This window comes from Camelina sativa, chromosome 5 (genome assembly GCF_030686135.1).
Source record: "Camelina sativa cultivar CO46 ecotype springtype chromosome 5, ASM3068613v1".
NCBI lineage: Eukaryota > Viridiplantae > Streptophyta > Magnoliopsida > Brassicales > Brassicaceae > Camelina > Camelina sativa.
The window spans coordinates 6,873,014-6,888,709 of record NC_141884.1 but is presented as its reverse complement, the minus strand read 5'-3'; the positions used below and the strand labels follow the sequence as shown (position 1 = coordinate 6,888,709).

At 31.7% G+C, this 15,696-nt stretch overlaps 3 protein-coding genes across 6 annotated transcripts; 1 reads left to right on the top strand and 2 right to left on the bottom strand.

The window, feature by feature from the left end:
• The first annotated feature begins 183 nt into the window (after window positions 1-183).
• Window positions 184-2,963, top strand: LOC104785948 (fasciclin-like arabinogalactan protein 16). Its single transcript, XM_010511247.3, has 2 exons — window positions 184-1,947; window positions 2,555-2,963. Exons 1-2 carry the CDS (start codon window positions 669-671, stop codon window positions 2,611-2,613), a joined length of 1,338 nt encoding a protein of 445 aa, XP_010509549.1. The 5' UTR covers window positions 184-668; the 3' UTR covers window positions 2,614-2,963.
• A 1,466-nt stretch (window positions 2,964-4,429) lies between these two features.
• LOC104785947 (serine carboxypeptidase-like 9) lies at window positions 4,430-8,831 on the bottom strand. The gene is made up of 14 exons (XM_010511245.3): window positions 8,623-8,831; window positions 8,401-8,546; window positions 8,217-8,293; window positions 7,995-8,114; window positions 7,690-7,792; window positions 7,573-7,610; window positions 7,389-7,490; window positions 7,149-7,235; window positions 6,975-7,058; window positions 6,356-6,427; window positions 6,131-6,249; window positions 4,830-4,943; window positions 4,696-4,741; window positions 4,430-4,600 (listed from the first exon to the last, which is right to left on the bottom strand). The coding sequence occupies exons 1-14, from the start codon at window positions 8,757-8,759 to the stop codon at window positions 4,520-4,522; spliced, it is 1,326 nt and encodes a 441-aa protein (XP_010509547.1). The 5' UTR covers window positions 8,760-8,831; the 3' UTR covers window positions 4,430-4,519.
• A 1,300-nt stretch (window positions 8,832-10,131) lies between these two features.
• Window positions 10,132-15,474, bottom strand: LOC104785944 (serine carboxypeptidase-like 9). 4 transcript variants are annotated; one of them, XR_015598454.1, is made up of 15 exons: window positions 15,232-15,474; window positions 15,009-15,154; window positions 14,849-14,925; window positions 14,636-14,755; window positions 14,326-14,428; window positions 14,210-14,247; window positions 14,014-14,115; window positions 13,764-13,850; window positions 13,590-13,673; window positions 12,212-12,283; window positions 12,007-12,125; window positions 11,782-11,944; window positions 10,552-10,665; window positions 10,418-10,463; window positions 10,132-10,322 (listed from the first exon to the last, which is right to left on the bottom strand). XR_015598454.1 is itself a non-coding variant. In XM_010511241.2 (14 exons), the coding sequence occupies exons 1-14, from the start codon at window positions 15,354-15,356 to the stop codon at window positions 10,242-10,244; spliced, it is 1,314 nt and encodes a 437-aa protein (XP_010509543.1). In that variant the 5' UTR covers window positions 15,357-15,474; the 3' UTR covers window positions 10,132-10,241. The 4 variants fall into 4 exon arrangements, 1 of the variants encoding a protein (XP_010509543.1); XR_015598453.1 differs by having other exon boundaries at window positions 11,782-11,939; XM_010511241.2 differs by lacking the exon at window positions 11,782-11,944.
• Window positions 15,475-15,696: the final 222 nt, after the last annotated feature.

Below are 15,696 nucleotides of genomic sequence, written 5' to 3'. Positions count from 1 at the left end.
ACGAACTTACAAAAGAAATCGCTACGACAGCATTATATTAATGACGCATGATTTACTAACATAATAAAAAATCATATTTAAACGTGACAATTATATTGGCAAATAGTTTAATTAACCAATGCCAATAGTACACATTGGTGATTCGCAGCTAATTATTAGTTTTACAATTGTTGTTTGAGACGTACGTCATAGATTTTGCAGCCAAAACAATCTGATTTGTTCTTTATTTCTAGAAATACAAAGATGGAAAGTGTTTACTTCAAGTGAAGTTCAGATATGGACCGAGTCAGAATACGACACGAGGCTCCAAGACAGAGACCACAGACAGTGCTGAGTTGTTTCAACAGAAGCAAGTAGGAACCTTTTGTCTGAGAGAGAGACTCCGAGTTAGGCATCAGCTGACACGACCATACCTTTGCTTCTCAAGTAGACCCAACTTTTTTTTAACCCTCACCAAAAAAATATTAAAAACAAAGCCAAAATAAAAAGCCACCCACCCAAAAAAAAATAAAATTTTTAATGAAAGAAAGAAGAAACTTCACATCAGCATCAGAATCTCTCTCTTTCTCTCTCTCCTTCTTCACAAGCAAAAACACCAAACCCAATTCTTCTTTCTTCATTTTGCCGACACTTCTTTCTTCTCTCTCTCTATCTCTCTCTCCACCGTCATGGATTCCTCCTATGGTGTCACAAAGCTCCTTCTCCTCCTCCTCTTAGCCGTCTCCATTGCCACCGCATTACCCGATAACAAACCCGTATCAGGTCAAATAAACTCAAACTCAGTCCTCGTAGCTCTCCTCGACTCTCACTACACAGAGCTAGCTGAACTAGTCGAAAAAGCCCTCCTTCTCCAAACCCTCGAAGAAGCAGTTGGCAAACACAACATCACAATCTTCGCACCACGCAACGACGCCTTGGAACGGAACCTAGACCCACTCTTCAAATCTTTCTTGCTCGAACCAAGAAATCTCAAATCGTTACAGTCTTTACTAATGTTCCACATTCTCCCTAAACGAATCACTTCTCCTCAATGGCCTTCTCTCTCTCACCACCACCGTACTCTCTCCAACGACCATCTCCACCTCACCGTCGACGTCAACACTTTAAAAGTCGACTCAGCAGAGCTCGTCCGTCCTGATGACGTCATCAGACCCGATGGTATCATCCACGGTATCGAACGTCTTCTCATCCCTCGCTCTGTTCAAGAAGATTTCAACCGCCGTCGTAGTCTCCGTTCAATCTCCGCCGTCATACCAGAAGGAGCACCTGAGGTTGACCCAAGAACCCACCGTCTCAAGAAACCAGCTCCCGCCGTCCCCGCCGGTGCTCCTCCTGTTCTCCCAATCTACGACGCTATGTCACCAGGTCCTTCCCTAGCTCCGGCTCCAGCACCTGGACCCGGTGGCCCACGTGGACACTTCAACGGCGAGGCTCAAGTCAAAGATTTCATCCACACTCTCTTGCATTACGGTGGATACAACGAGATGGCTGACATACTCGTCAATTTAACTTCTTTAGCCACAGAGATGGGTCGTCTCGTGTCAGAAGGCTACGTTTTAACCGTTCTTGCTCCTAACGACGAAGCCATGGCAAAGCTCACAACGGACCAGCTAAGCGAGCCAGGTGCTCCTGAACAGATTATGTATTACCACATCATACCGGAGTATCAAACCGAAGAGAGTATGTACAACGCTGTTCGGAGATTTGGGAAAGTGAAGTACGACTCATTGAGATTCCCACATAAAGTGTTGGCTCAAGAAGCTGATGGATCTGTCAAATTCGGACACGGTGAAGGCTCTGCTTACTTGTTCGATCCTGATATTTACACCGACGGTCGGATTTCGGTTCAGGGTATCGACGGAGTCTTGTTTCCGGCGGAGGAAACCCCGGCGACGGAGATTAAACCCGCTTCTCCGGTCGTTAAAAAAGTTGCTAAATCAAGAAGAGGTAATAATAAAAATTTTACATTATTACTCTTTTGGTACGATTATTTTTAGATTCTAACTTTTTCGGTCCATAAATATTTGATTTTGACATCTAAACCCAAAATGCGTCATTGTTTTGTGTCATCCAAAAATTTCTTATTCCAAACGTTACTAACTATACTAGACTTTTTTGTGTGTGGAATGAAACATTAACCACATAAGAGTAGCAGCCATCGTCGTTTAATGGTAGTAGAAGTAAGTGAACATGTGGGATTTGGAATAAAGTAGACACTTGTAAGAGAATGAAGACAAAAAAAACTCTCTTAACAAATTTTTGTTTTTTTTTATTTATTCGACATACTTTTTTATTCTATAACGCACCGACGAATAATCATTAAAATTAGGGAAACCAATGTTTTTATTTTTTATGTATTCTTAAAGACAAGCTGTGAGAGTGAGACACATTGGTCGTTAACGACAGCTTGTCTAAATTTTCACTAAACCCCAAACCAAATCCTTTTTTTTTTTTTCTCTTTGTCTTTTGGTATTTTGGGTTTGTTTTATAATCATATATATATTCATTGCACTTAAATGATTTGTGAATGTTACTGATGATAATGTATATGCAGGTAAATTGATGGAGGTAGCTTGTAGAATGATGGGTTCACGGTTTATTCCGTGTCAGTGATTTTACAGAAAAAATATCAGAGCTTCCCACAATTTCTTTATTCTGTAAACATCTGAAGAAGAAAAAAAAAAAGAGAAAAAGAGTTGAAATATGTAAATGATGTGATTTTTGGGGTTCGTTGCGATTTGCATGTTCTATTTGTAATTTTTTTTACCATTTAAATATATATATATATATATATATATATATATAAATACGTAGATTTTGATGAAGTTTGTTATTATTTGGGGGTGAGTAAACAGAAATGTCATAGGAGTTAGAGAAATCAATATATATGTAATACTTACTACAAGCAAGTTTATACAACAAACTATGGAATAATAAAAAGGAAGGATCCATTTGTGTGCCTATTTGATTCTCTATTCCATTTCTCTCTTACCAGTCCAACACATTATTGTCATCATTTTTGTATGATAAAAAATGTCTGTCAAATATTTTCTTTCATATATAAAATGTGTGATTGGACATGGTAGTTGCAATGTACATGTAATGTATCAATCAACATATCTATGATATTATTTAATATTATACATGTATACACCTGGTCATGAAGTCAGCGTATTTGTTTATAATTTATGCAATACCCAAAACAATACTCTTTTTTGTGTGTCACCAAAATATATATACAGTAATAAATTGGTTTTTTATTACAGATAGTATACAGCAAAATCACATGATAAACTAGGGTTAAACTCTATGTTGAACTATTTGCTTTTATAAATAAAGCTATAAGAATAAAAAGAAAAGAAGAAGTTTCCTACTCCTCTACTAGTATATGTTTTACAGCCAGATATTGAGAAAATCACAGCCTAGAACACGAATCTTTAAATGTTACTATTAAGACGGTGAGAAGGTATTAGGAGTAGTAGTAAGTGGGCACTGGCCACGAGGGCAGGTGAGCTGTGTGTGGGGCTTTTGTCCTCTTGTTATCAAAGCCTCATTCTCTCTTAGTCTTTTGCTAATTAATACTATCACTAGACATTATTTCTGTAGGAATTTTACAAACATATTAATAATGCAATATCGAAAACCACAAGAACATTTGTTAAACACATTATTAACCTCGCATCGTTTCGTTTTCATAGATTCATAAACTAGTCGACCTATATAACAATGTAAGTACTAAGAAATCACTTTAACATTAGATCTTGTATGGTTATGATATGTGAACAATCAAAATCTTAGGAGTGAGTACTAGTACTAATTCATGTTCGTTTTTTTTTTTTGGGGTTCAGATTTAAGCTTGTAAAATGTAGTTCATAGATTTAGCATAGTCTCATATCCACCACAAACATGTTCCGAATACGGAATAGCCCACAAGGATATTTGTATCTGACCTTAATAAACATCAGCTGTAAAGGAAGACCCCACAAGCCTCTCCTTTGACATTTCTATTTGCACAACTCCACAACTCACCAATGGTCTTCTCTTCAAATTCACTCATATGACATCCTCATAATATATGTTTACAGTTTTGAGTTCAACACATTAGAGACCATCTTATTGGACTAAGTAAAATTTAATGAGAGTCATTTCACGAAAACTTCCTCATATAAGGAGAGATCTTGTTGGCTCACATGTTCTTCTCCCATCTCCACTCCCTTGAATACACGGTTTCATCTTGATCTCCGCTTTTTGTTATTTATTCAGTTTATTTCTTTCAACGTGGTGTGGCAACATGATCTAAAACTTCTAGACCCACAATACTTGAACTCCTAAAATATAACCCAAACCCGACCCGAATACTCTAACACCCAGACTTAAATATAGGTACGCAAACAATTTGGTAATAAGAATAAAAGCGAAGAGTCGTGCATAGCGCAATTACTCACTTAGTAGATAATAATATTGTCTACAAGCGTTTCATGTTATAAAATTTTATTCTTAATTTTTGGATGAGGCTCTATTACAACAGTTGGCCACTGATCCACCTTTTGAATAGGATCGAGGACTCTTCTGGTAGATACTCTGGTGTGTGTCCACATCCCTAAAGTCAAAATGCTCAAAACAATTAGCAAATTAAAGATGTTTCACTACAATGGGATGAAAATAGAAATGATGGGTTTAAATGAGAAAACTTGCTTTGATAGTAGAAAAGGTCATCTTATTTGCATAAGTTCTCGTGTATCTGTCGAAAGAATGATATTACGTGAGTTTAATAAATTTATGATACGATGAGAAATTAATGAACAAGAGTAACATAAACCAATAAGTACCCAGCGATTTGATCGTTTATCATCCAAGGCTTCCAATCATGAGTGATTGAATAATTGAGAGATTTTATCCAGGCTTGAGTTGCAATGGAAGGCAACACCATATCATGATCACCACTGTTCAGCATAAACGGCACAAGTTTTATGAGTACGTATACAATCTTTAAATTTATAGAAAACTATAAGTCTAAAACCATATGTTAACTTTTTATTAAACAAAATTTGTGCTTCATATCATTGTATTAAAAAATAAGAATACTTTTTAAAAAAAAAATTGACAAAAGATAACTAGTTAGAGAAATAAAAATTCAAATTTATTTTTGTAAAAATCATTTTTTATATTTCATAGTTTCATAAGTTATAATTTTACTTCATCAAAAACTAATTTTAATGAGTTAATTTTTTTTGAAAGAAAACATAAATAAAAATACCAACACTCTCATCAAGTAATAAAAATTCATTCCTATAAGCTCATTCTTTTTCAAATTTTTATTGTTTTACTTATAAATATATGCATTGTTTTTTAAAAAACTAAACATAGGTATTACTCAAAAAACCCTCTAAGTCGTCAATTTTTTGCACTATTTCAGTATTTCCAAAAAATGTAAATAAAACAATTAAGTCTAAAAGGTACAAAATATAAGCCTTACGTGTATCTTCTAAATGCTTTCATGGTCATATACCTTATAGTTTTTAAAATTGTAAAAGTAAATTGGATTCCTAGTCGTGAAGGCTTTAATTTGATATACTATTTATTAATATTTTACAAATTTTACCATAAAAAAGAGAGGTTATATTGCATATTATTTTTGACTCCATATGATTGATTTATATTTTTCGAGATAAAAAGCTAAGTTGCTAAAATTGGTAACTTTCAAAAAAAAATTGGTGTGTAGAAACCACTAATATTTTCATCAATTCAATTTTTTTATTTTATTTAATAAAGTCAAGTAAAAAGCTATATTATATTGATAACTTAAACTTTATCCAATTAAATTAATCTCAAAGTTCAAGTTTTAGTGATTGGATTTAATATGATATGCAAGCTCAACCGCTGGTTCATCGGGTTTAGCAGAGTTTCTATGGTTTTATTCGAGCGTTTTATAGTCTAGATTTTAATAAGAATTTCACCCGGTATACTTGCCGGTTGACAATTCAACCGGTTTGATCTGCCAGTTTGGTCTTGATTGCAAGACACTGGTTTGTTCTCTATATTTGTAAATGTTTTGCCCAGACGGCCACACCTACTCGTAGTTTATATTTGCACAAAATCAGTTCTTGGAAAGTATAAATTTAACTATTACCTGAAGATTAGAGACCGGTAGCCGTTAATGCTGTTATTCACATGGTATGGTACACTGCTTATAATGTTTTTATCGTATGGTATCGTATGATTATATCGCACCCATTCCACTTTGCTTCCCTGTATTAATAGATTGTTCCAAATTTACATTATATAAAAATAGATTATACAAAAATTAACATGATATAGTAATTGATTAATGATCTTTAATTAAGCTTGCAAATACCTTATTGATTTGAAGAGCTTTGCGAACGCTCTCTGTGTTGGCCCAGCGTTCGAAAATATAATACTTATAATACTGCATAATCAACCTTTTCTTATTTGAAATATCATAAAACTGACTCTCTTTTTTTTGAAATATATATCTCCACTCATACTGTACATATGAGATTCGTTTATTTTAATTCGATTCCTAGTTTAAGTAACTAAACAGCAAGGATTGATTAGCAACTCTATTTTTATACAGAGTAGATGACTAGGTAATAGATACATTGGCCAGTATATCACAATCTCATTAAACATTAAATTAACATGTTTACTTAGATATTGCCTATCTAGCTATACTAAGGAGTAAGGACTTTGATCTTTGATCATGAAGTAATTGGAAAATATGGTAGAGTAATTAAATAGAGTTAATAATATAATTTCATCATACTAGTTGCGTAAACGATCTTCGCTTTTATAGTTTTATTTGTTTTCTTTTCAGTTACTTTTCTATTAGCCAAAAAAATTTGGTAAAATACTTATAAAGCAATGAGGAAATATATTTTGTGTAGGATTTTGAAAACAGATGAAGTCAACTTTTTTACATGGGTCACTAGATGGAGGAAGGATGTGTCACTTACAAAGCAATCGGGAGCTATATTTTGTGTAATTGTGTCATCACAATTTGGTATTAATATCTGATGTATATTTATTTTGTCAGTGCACTGTAAACACCAATAAAAATAAAACTGAATTAGTGATGATATTTGTTACGGAGAGAAAAAAGTATCGACCAAATTTCAAAGTGTGTGTACCTTATGGTATTCTTGAACAACTTTCAAACATTTTGTGTTACGTGGATCCACATTGTAATAATTTCCTTTGCAAAATCTCTTCAGTGACTGTAAAAATAATATTTAGATTTCGAACATTGTTATATAATTTTAGGCTTTCAAACTTGGCAAGCTATAAGGTTTGTATAAAAACACAGAAATATATATTAAAAAAAGAAAAAAAACTCTAGTAACAAATTAAGCATGACACATATTTCGTACCTCGTAGAGTTCATCAGATATTAATGACATTCCATGAGCAAATGGAATACGATAGTTTTGTTCAATTTGATAATGTGTTACCGGGTTTCCGAGCACATAACCCTGTTTTCGGCAACAAATATATAAGTGTTCTTGAAACTATATATGTACATAAGGTAAGTAGAAATGAGCAAATATCAATGACCTGTAGATTTATAGGAGGGTTGCAACATATATAATTCCCTGCATCACAATATCTATATTGTTAAAACATGAGAGAAAAGAAACATTGGATTACTTAATAAAAGTGTATGTGTTATACCTTTTGAGATTTCGTCAACAAGGGCCGGAACAATCATACCGGCATAAGAGTCTCCGCTAGCGTAAAATTGGTTGGAGATAAATTGTGGATGTTTGCTTAACCACTATGAAATGAAAAAAGAAAAACACCTTAATCGATGAGCTACATGCTGGCTGAATACTCAATACCATTTAAAAAATCAGAACGTGTAAAGCTTGAAATCACTTAGAAGGTAATGAGAAGTGTTGAACTTACACAAGAGTTATACGGAACCACGAAAAATGTGAAAAAAAACGAAAACAATAAAAAAAAAGGTTTGTCTTAACCTTTTGAAGAAACTCATGGATCATCTTAACTTCATTTGTGTCACTAGTTTTATCAAGTGGAGTTCTTGAATATGAGAAGCCAGCTCCAACAGGCTGGTCCAAGAATATTATGTTCGCTACCTACAAAAATTATGCCAAATTTAGTAAGATCATTAATATATAATAGATCATTGATTGGGTTTGTGATCGACATATGAACATATGTACTTCCCTTCCAGCTACCTTTGTCCATGAATATGTAGTAGAGAACATAGAAGGGGCACTTCCATTGTAAACCTCGGACTTCAAAGCCACAGGACCTATATATATATATATATATATATATATATATATTTTAACCCACTTTGAACCACCTTAGCTTTGAAAATAACCCTTAGAGCAAGAGAAAAAGAAAGTATAGACTTACCAATCTCGGAAATAAGGCCAGTGAGAGAAGAACTTCCTGGTCCTCCACTTAACCATAGAAGAAGAGGGTCTTCTTTTGGATTGTTCTCAGACTTGATGAAATAGTAAAACAGTTGGGCTTCCTCCTCCTCACCAATACCAATGTACCTTCATTTAGAAAAAATGGCTGATTACTAAATCCAAACTCAAAACAAAAGGTTTGCAAAAGGGAAATTTAACAAACCCGGTTTCGAGTTCAAAAGGAAGAGGGCCTTCAAAACCCGGGAGAAACTTGATGATAGTGCCAGAATAAGCATGATGACTCAAGAAAAATAGAAGCAGAAGCAGAAACTTTAGTAGCAAACTCATCCTCTTGCTCATAAGGTTTTTTTCAAAGGCTTGCTTAAATTATCGTATTATACCATTTATAGCCATAAATTACCAACAAAACATGAAAAAAAAAGTGAGTTGGGTAGGAATTTATGATTGGTTTGGGCTCCACTCATTTAATTTTGTAGATAAATATCAGAGAGTCGATATTGCTATAGGTTTGACAGATCCATAATTTATTGGAAATTAATTACTTTGGAAAAAACATTTTTCCAAATTTTATCCAGTTTCATAAATATCTCTACCTAATACTTGATTCAAATATGATTCTACTTTCTCTATTATTTTATTTTATATTTAAATTATTTTGAATTATTTTATAATTAATTTACTTAATAAAATTTGTGATTTTTTTTGCAATATGATGTAATTCAATTTTTTTCTAAACAGACATATATTATTCAATCAATGAATAAATAAATGTGTATACAATGTTTTAAATCGCTTGGAAAGATAAGACAATTGTTAAGAATCATAATAGAAAAAAAAGAAAAAAAACTAAAATGATCTCTAATATGGATGCAATGTCGAAAACCACACATAAGAACATTTGTTATCAGAAATTATTAACCTCGCATCGTTTCGTTTTCAGAGATTTATTAACTAATATACCTATATGTTCTTCAACATTTTGAACATTAGATCTTGTATGGTTATGGTATGTTAAGAATCAAAATCTTAGGAGTGAGTACTAATAGTAACTCTTGTTCATTTTTTTGGGTTCAGATTTAAGTTTGCAAAATGTAGTTCATAGATTTGAAGCATAATCTCATCTCCACCACAAACATATATGTTCCTACCAAATACGGAATAGCCCAGAAGGATATTCGTACCTGACCTTTGGTAAACATCAGCTGTAAAGAAAAAGACCCCACAAGCCTCTCCATTGAATTGAGGCTTTGCCATTAATATTTGCACAACTCACGACTGTTGTACTCTTAAAATTCACACATATCACATCCTCATAATATATGTATTACATGTTTGAGTGTAACACATTAGACCATCTTCATTATGAAGCAATTGAGGGTTAATCTCCCAAAAAAATAAACTGAAGGAATGAAGTAAACTCTTAAAGTAAGAAAAAAAAAAACTCGACGCAACAACTCTATTCACATTAATGCTTTAAGAAAAAAAGAAGAAGCAGACATTAGATATCGTTTTTGAATACACTGTTTCGTCTTGATCTCCGTTTTTGTTATCTATTCGGTTTATTTTTTTCAATGTGTTGTGGCAACGTAGTCTAAAATTTCTTGACCCACAAATCCACAATACTTGAACTTCTAAAACATACCCCAAACCTGACTCGAAAACTCGACATCGAGACTTAAATATAGGTAGGCAAACAATTTGGTAATAAGAATAAAAGCGAAGAGTCGCGCATAGCGCAATTACTCACATAGTAGATAATGATATTGTCTACAAGCATTTCATGTTATACATTTTTATTCTTAATTTTTGGATGAGGCTCTATTATAAAAGTTGGCCATTGATCCACCTTTTGAATAGGATCGAGGACTCTTCTGGTAGATACTCTGGCGTGTGTCCACATCCCTAAAGTCAAAATGCTCAAAACAATTAGCAAATTAAAGACGTTTCACTACAATGGGATGAAAATAGAAATGATGGGTTTAAATGAGAAAACTTGCTTTGATAGTAGAAAAGGTCATCTTATTTGCATAAGTTCTCGTGTATCTGTCGAAAGAATGATATTACGTGAGTTTAATAAATTTATGATACGATGAGAAATTAATGAACAAGAGTAACATAAACCAATAAGTACCCAGCGATTTGATCGTTTATCATCCAAGGCTTCCAATCATGAGTGATTGAATAATTGAGAGATTTTATCCAGGCTTGAGTTGCAATGGAAGGCAACACCATATCATGATCACCACTGTTCAACATAAACGGCACAAGTTTTATGAGTACGTATACAATCTTTAAATTTATAGAAAACTATAAGTCTAAAACCATATGTTAACTTTTTATTAAACAAAATTTGTGCTTCATATCATTGTATTATTTTTTAAGAATAATTATAAAAAAAAAATTGACAAAAGATAAATAGTTAGAGAAATAAATATTTAAATTTATTTTTGTAAACATCATTTTTTTTATATGTCATAGTTTCATAAGTTGTAATTTTACTTCATCCAAAACCAATTTTAATGAGTTAAGTTTTTTTAAAGAAAACATAAATAAAAATACCAACACTCTCATCAAGTAATAAAAATTCATTCCTATAAGCTCATTCTTTTTCAAATTTTTATTGTTTTACTCATAAATATATGCATTATTTTTAAAAAAAATAAACATAGGTATTACTCAAAAAAACCCTCTAAGTCGTCAATTTTTTGCATCTTTACCCTCTATTTCAGTATTTCCAAAAAAAATGTAAATAAAACAATTAAGTCTAAAAGGTACAAAATATAAGCCTTACGTGTATCTTCTAAATGCTTTCATGGTCATATACCTTATAGTTTTTAAAATTGTAAAAGTAAATTGGATTCCTAGTCGTGAAGGCTTTAATTTGATATACTATTTATTACTCCAATGAATATGAATCATATACCTTAATATGCAATATAAGGTAGATTCCTAGTCCTAGTCTTCTAATATGCAATATAAGCCTTACGTGTATCTTCTAAATATTTTACAAATTTTACCATAAAAAAGAGAGGTTATATTGCATATTATTTTTGACTCCATATGATTGATTTATATTTTTCGAGATAAAAAGCTAAGTTGCTAAAATTGGTAACTTTCAATTTTTTTGTGTGTGTAAACCACTAATATTTTCATCAATTCAATTTTTTTTTATAAAGTCAAGTAAAAAACTATATTATATTGATAACTTAAATTTTATCCAATTAAATTAATCTCAAAGTTCAAGTTTTAGTGATTGGATTTGATATGATATGCAAGCTCAACCGCTGGTTCATCGGGTTTAGCTGAGTTTCTATAGTTTTATTCAAGCATTATATAGTCTAAATTTTAAGAAGAATTTCACCCAGTATGTTTGCCGGTTGACGATTCAACCGGTTTGATCTGCCGGTCTGGTCTGGTTTGCAAGACACTGGTTTGTTCTTTGATCTGCCGGTCTGGTCTGGTTTGCAAGACACTGGTTTGTTCTCTATATTTGTAAATGTTTTGCCCAGACGGCCACACCTACACTGCTTATAATGTTTATATTTGCACCAAATCAGTTCTTGGAAAGTATTGGTTTAACTATTACCTGAATATTAGAGACCGGTAGCCGTTAATGCTGTTATTCATATGGTATGGTACACTGCTTATAATGTTTCTATCGTATGGTATCGTATGATTATATCGCACCCATTCCACTTTGCTTCCCTGTATTCATTTTAAAAAATTGATTATACAAAAATTTAATATAATATGGTAATTGATTAATGATCTTTAATTAAGCTTGCAAATACCTTCTTGATCTGAAGAGCTTTGCGAACGCTCTCTTTGTTGGCCCAGCGTTCGAAAAGATAATACTTATAATACTGCATAATCAACCTTTTCTTATTTTTATTTGGACGTTTAATACCTTGTCTTTTTTGGTTGGAAGAAAAATATATTATTTAATTAAAACATGCGATTTAATATCTAAACTAATAAATTTTGTTAGTTTCATACCTACGATTTGTTGACAAAAATAAAATTCCGTTTTTACCCTTACTATATTAATTAATAATTAATTTTAAATGATATGACATTACTTTATAAGTTTATTTGAATTAAAATTATTTATTTTAATTACAATTTTGTTTTAAATATTTAAATAAAATTCTGTTTTTACCCTTACTATATCAATTAATAATTAATTTTAAATGATATGACATTAATTTATAAGTTTATTTGAATTAGAATTAATTTTATTTTAAAAATTTTATTTTAAATATTTAAATAAACTTCCATTTTTACCCTTACTATATCAATTAATAATTAATTTTAAATGATATGACATTAATTTATAAGTTTATTTGAATTAAAATTAATTTTATTTTAATTAATTTATAAGTGTATTTGAATTAAAATTAATTTTATTTTATGTTAAATGATATGACCAAGTCTGTGAAAGCGAGAGAGGAGAATAAACATGAATTAGAGTTTGATGAAGATGATTGTATTTTTTTTGTAAAAAAAAATTGTAATTAAAATAAATAATAATTCAAATAAACTTATAAATTAATGTCATATTATTTAAAATTAATTATTATTTGATATAGTAAGGATAAAAACGGAATTATATTTTTGTCAAAAAAGCGTAGGTATGAAACTAACAAAATTTATTAGTTTAGGTATTAAATCGCATCTTTTAATTAAATGATGTATTTTTCTTCCAACCAAAAAAGACGAGGTATTAAACGTCCAAATAAAAAATAGATGAGGTATTTTTAAGTTTTTTTCCCGATTAACAACTCTATTTTTATACAGAGTAGATGACTAGGTAAGATAGATACATTGGCCAGTATATCACAATCTCATTAAACATTAAATTAACATGTTTACTTAGATATTGCCTATCTAGCTATACTAAGGAGTAAGGACTTTGATCTTTGATCATGAAGTAATTGCAAAATATGGTAGAGTAATTAAATAGAGTTAATAATATAATTTCATCATATTAGTCGCGTAAACGATCTTCGCTTTTATTTGTTTTTTTTTTCATTTACTTTTCTATTAGGCAAAAAATTGGTAAAATACTTATAAAGCAATGAGGAAATATATTTTGTGTAGGATTTTGAAAACAGATGAAGTCAACTTTTTTACATGGGTCACTAGATGGAGGAAAGATGTGTTACTTACAAAGCAATCAGGAGCTATATTTTGTGTAATTGTGTCATCACAATTTGGGAATAATATATGATGTATATTTATTTTGTCAGTGCACTGTAAACACCAATAAAAATAAAACTGAATTAGTGATGATATTTGTTACGGAGAGAAAAAAGTATCGACCAAATTTCAAAGTGTGTGTACCTTATGGTATTCTTGAACAACTTTCAAACATTTTGTGTTACGTGGATCCACATTGTAATAATTTCCTTTGCAAAATCTCTTCAGTGACTGTAAAAATAATATTTAGATTTCGAACATTGTTATATAATTTTAGGCTTTCAAATTTGGCAAGCTATAAGGTTTGTATAAAAACACAGAAATAAATATATAAAAAAGAAAAAAAAAACTCTAGTAACAAATTAATTAATTAAGCATGACACATATTTCGTACCTGGTAGAGTTCATCAGATATTAATGACATTCCATGAACAAATGGAATACGATAGTCTAGTTCAACTTGATCATGTGTTATCGGGTTTCCGAGCACATAACCCTGTTTTCGGCAACAAATATGATCGGCAACTTGATCATGTTCTTGAAACTATATATGTACATAAGGTAAGTAGAAATGATCAAATATCAATGACCTGTAGATTTATAGGAGGGTTGCAACATATATAATTCCCTGCATCACAATATCGATATTGTTAAAACATGAGAGAAAGAAACATTGGATTACTTAATAAAAGTGTATATGTTATACCTTTTGAGATTTCGTCAACAAGGACCGGAACAATCATACCGGCATAAGAGTCTCCGGTAGCGTAAAATGGGTTGGAGATAAATTGTGGATGTTTGCTTAACCACTATGAAACAAAAAAAAAAGAAAAAACCACCTTAATCGATGAGCTACACGCTGGCTGAATACCAATTAAAAAATCAGAACGTGTAAAGCTTGAAATCACTTAGAAGGTAATGAGAAGCGTTGAACTTACACAAGAGCTATACGGAACCACGAAAAATGTAAAAAAAAAACAAAAAAAAAAACAATAAAAGAAGGTTTGTCGTATAACCTTTTGAAGAAACTCATGGATCATCTTAACTTCATTTGTGTCACTAGTTTTATCAAGTGAAGTTCTTGAATATGAGAAGCCAGCTCCAACAGGCTGGTCCAAGAATATTATGTTCGCTACCTACAAAATTATGCCAAATTTAATATCATTAATAATAGATCTTGATTGGGTTTGAGATCGACATATGAACATATATACTTCCCTTGCAGCTACCTTTGTCCATGAATATGTAGTAGAGAACATAGAAGGGACACTTCCATTGTAAACCTCGGACTTCAAAGCCACAGGACCTATATATATATTTTAACCCACTTTGAACCACCTTAGCTTTGAATATAACCCTTAGAGCAAGAGGAAAAAAGTATAGACTTACCAATCTCGGAAAGAAGGGCAGTGAGAGAAGAACATCCTGGTCCTCCATTTAACCATAGTAGAAGAGGGTCTTCTTTTGGATTGTTCTCAGACTTGATGAAATAGTAAAACAGTTGGGCTTCCTCCTCCTCACCAATACCAATGTACCTTCATTTAGAAAAAAATGGCTGATTACTAAATCCAAACTAAAAACAAAATGTTTGCAAAAGGGAGATTTAACAAACCCGGTTTCGAGTTCAAAAGGAAGAGGGCCGTCAAAACCCGGGAGAAACTTGATGATAGAGCCAGAATAAGCATGATGACTCAAGAAAAATAGAAGCAGAAGCAGAAACTTTAGTATCAAACTCATCCTCTTGCTCTAAAGGTTATTTCCAAAGGCTTGCTTAAATTATCGTATTATAGTATTATACACCATTTATAGCCATAAATTACTAACAAAACATGAAAAGAAAAAAAGTGAGTTGGGTAAGGGATTGGTTTGGGCTCCACTCATTTAATTTTGTAGATAAATACTATCAGAGAGTCCATACTGCTATAGGTTTGACAGATCCATAATTTATTGGAAATTAATTACTTTGGAGAAAACATTTTTCCAAATTTTATCCAGTTTCATATATATCTCTGAACAATATTTGGGTTCACTCCTAGGGGTGAACCTCTCCATTCACCCCCTTATAAAATAAGGAAAT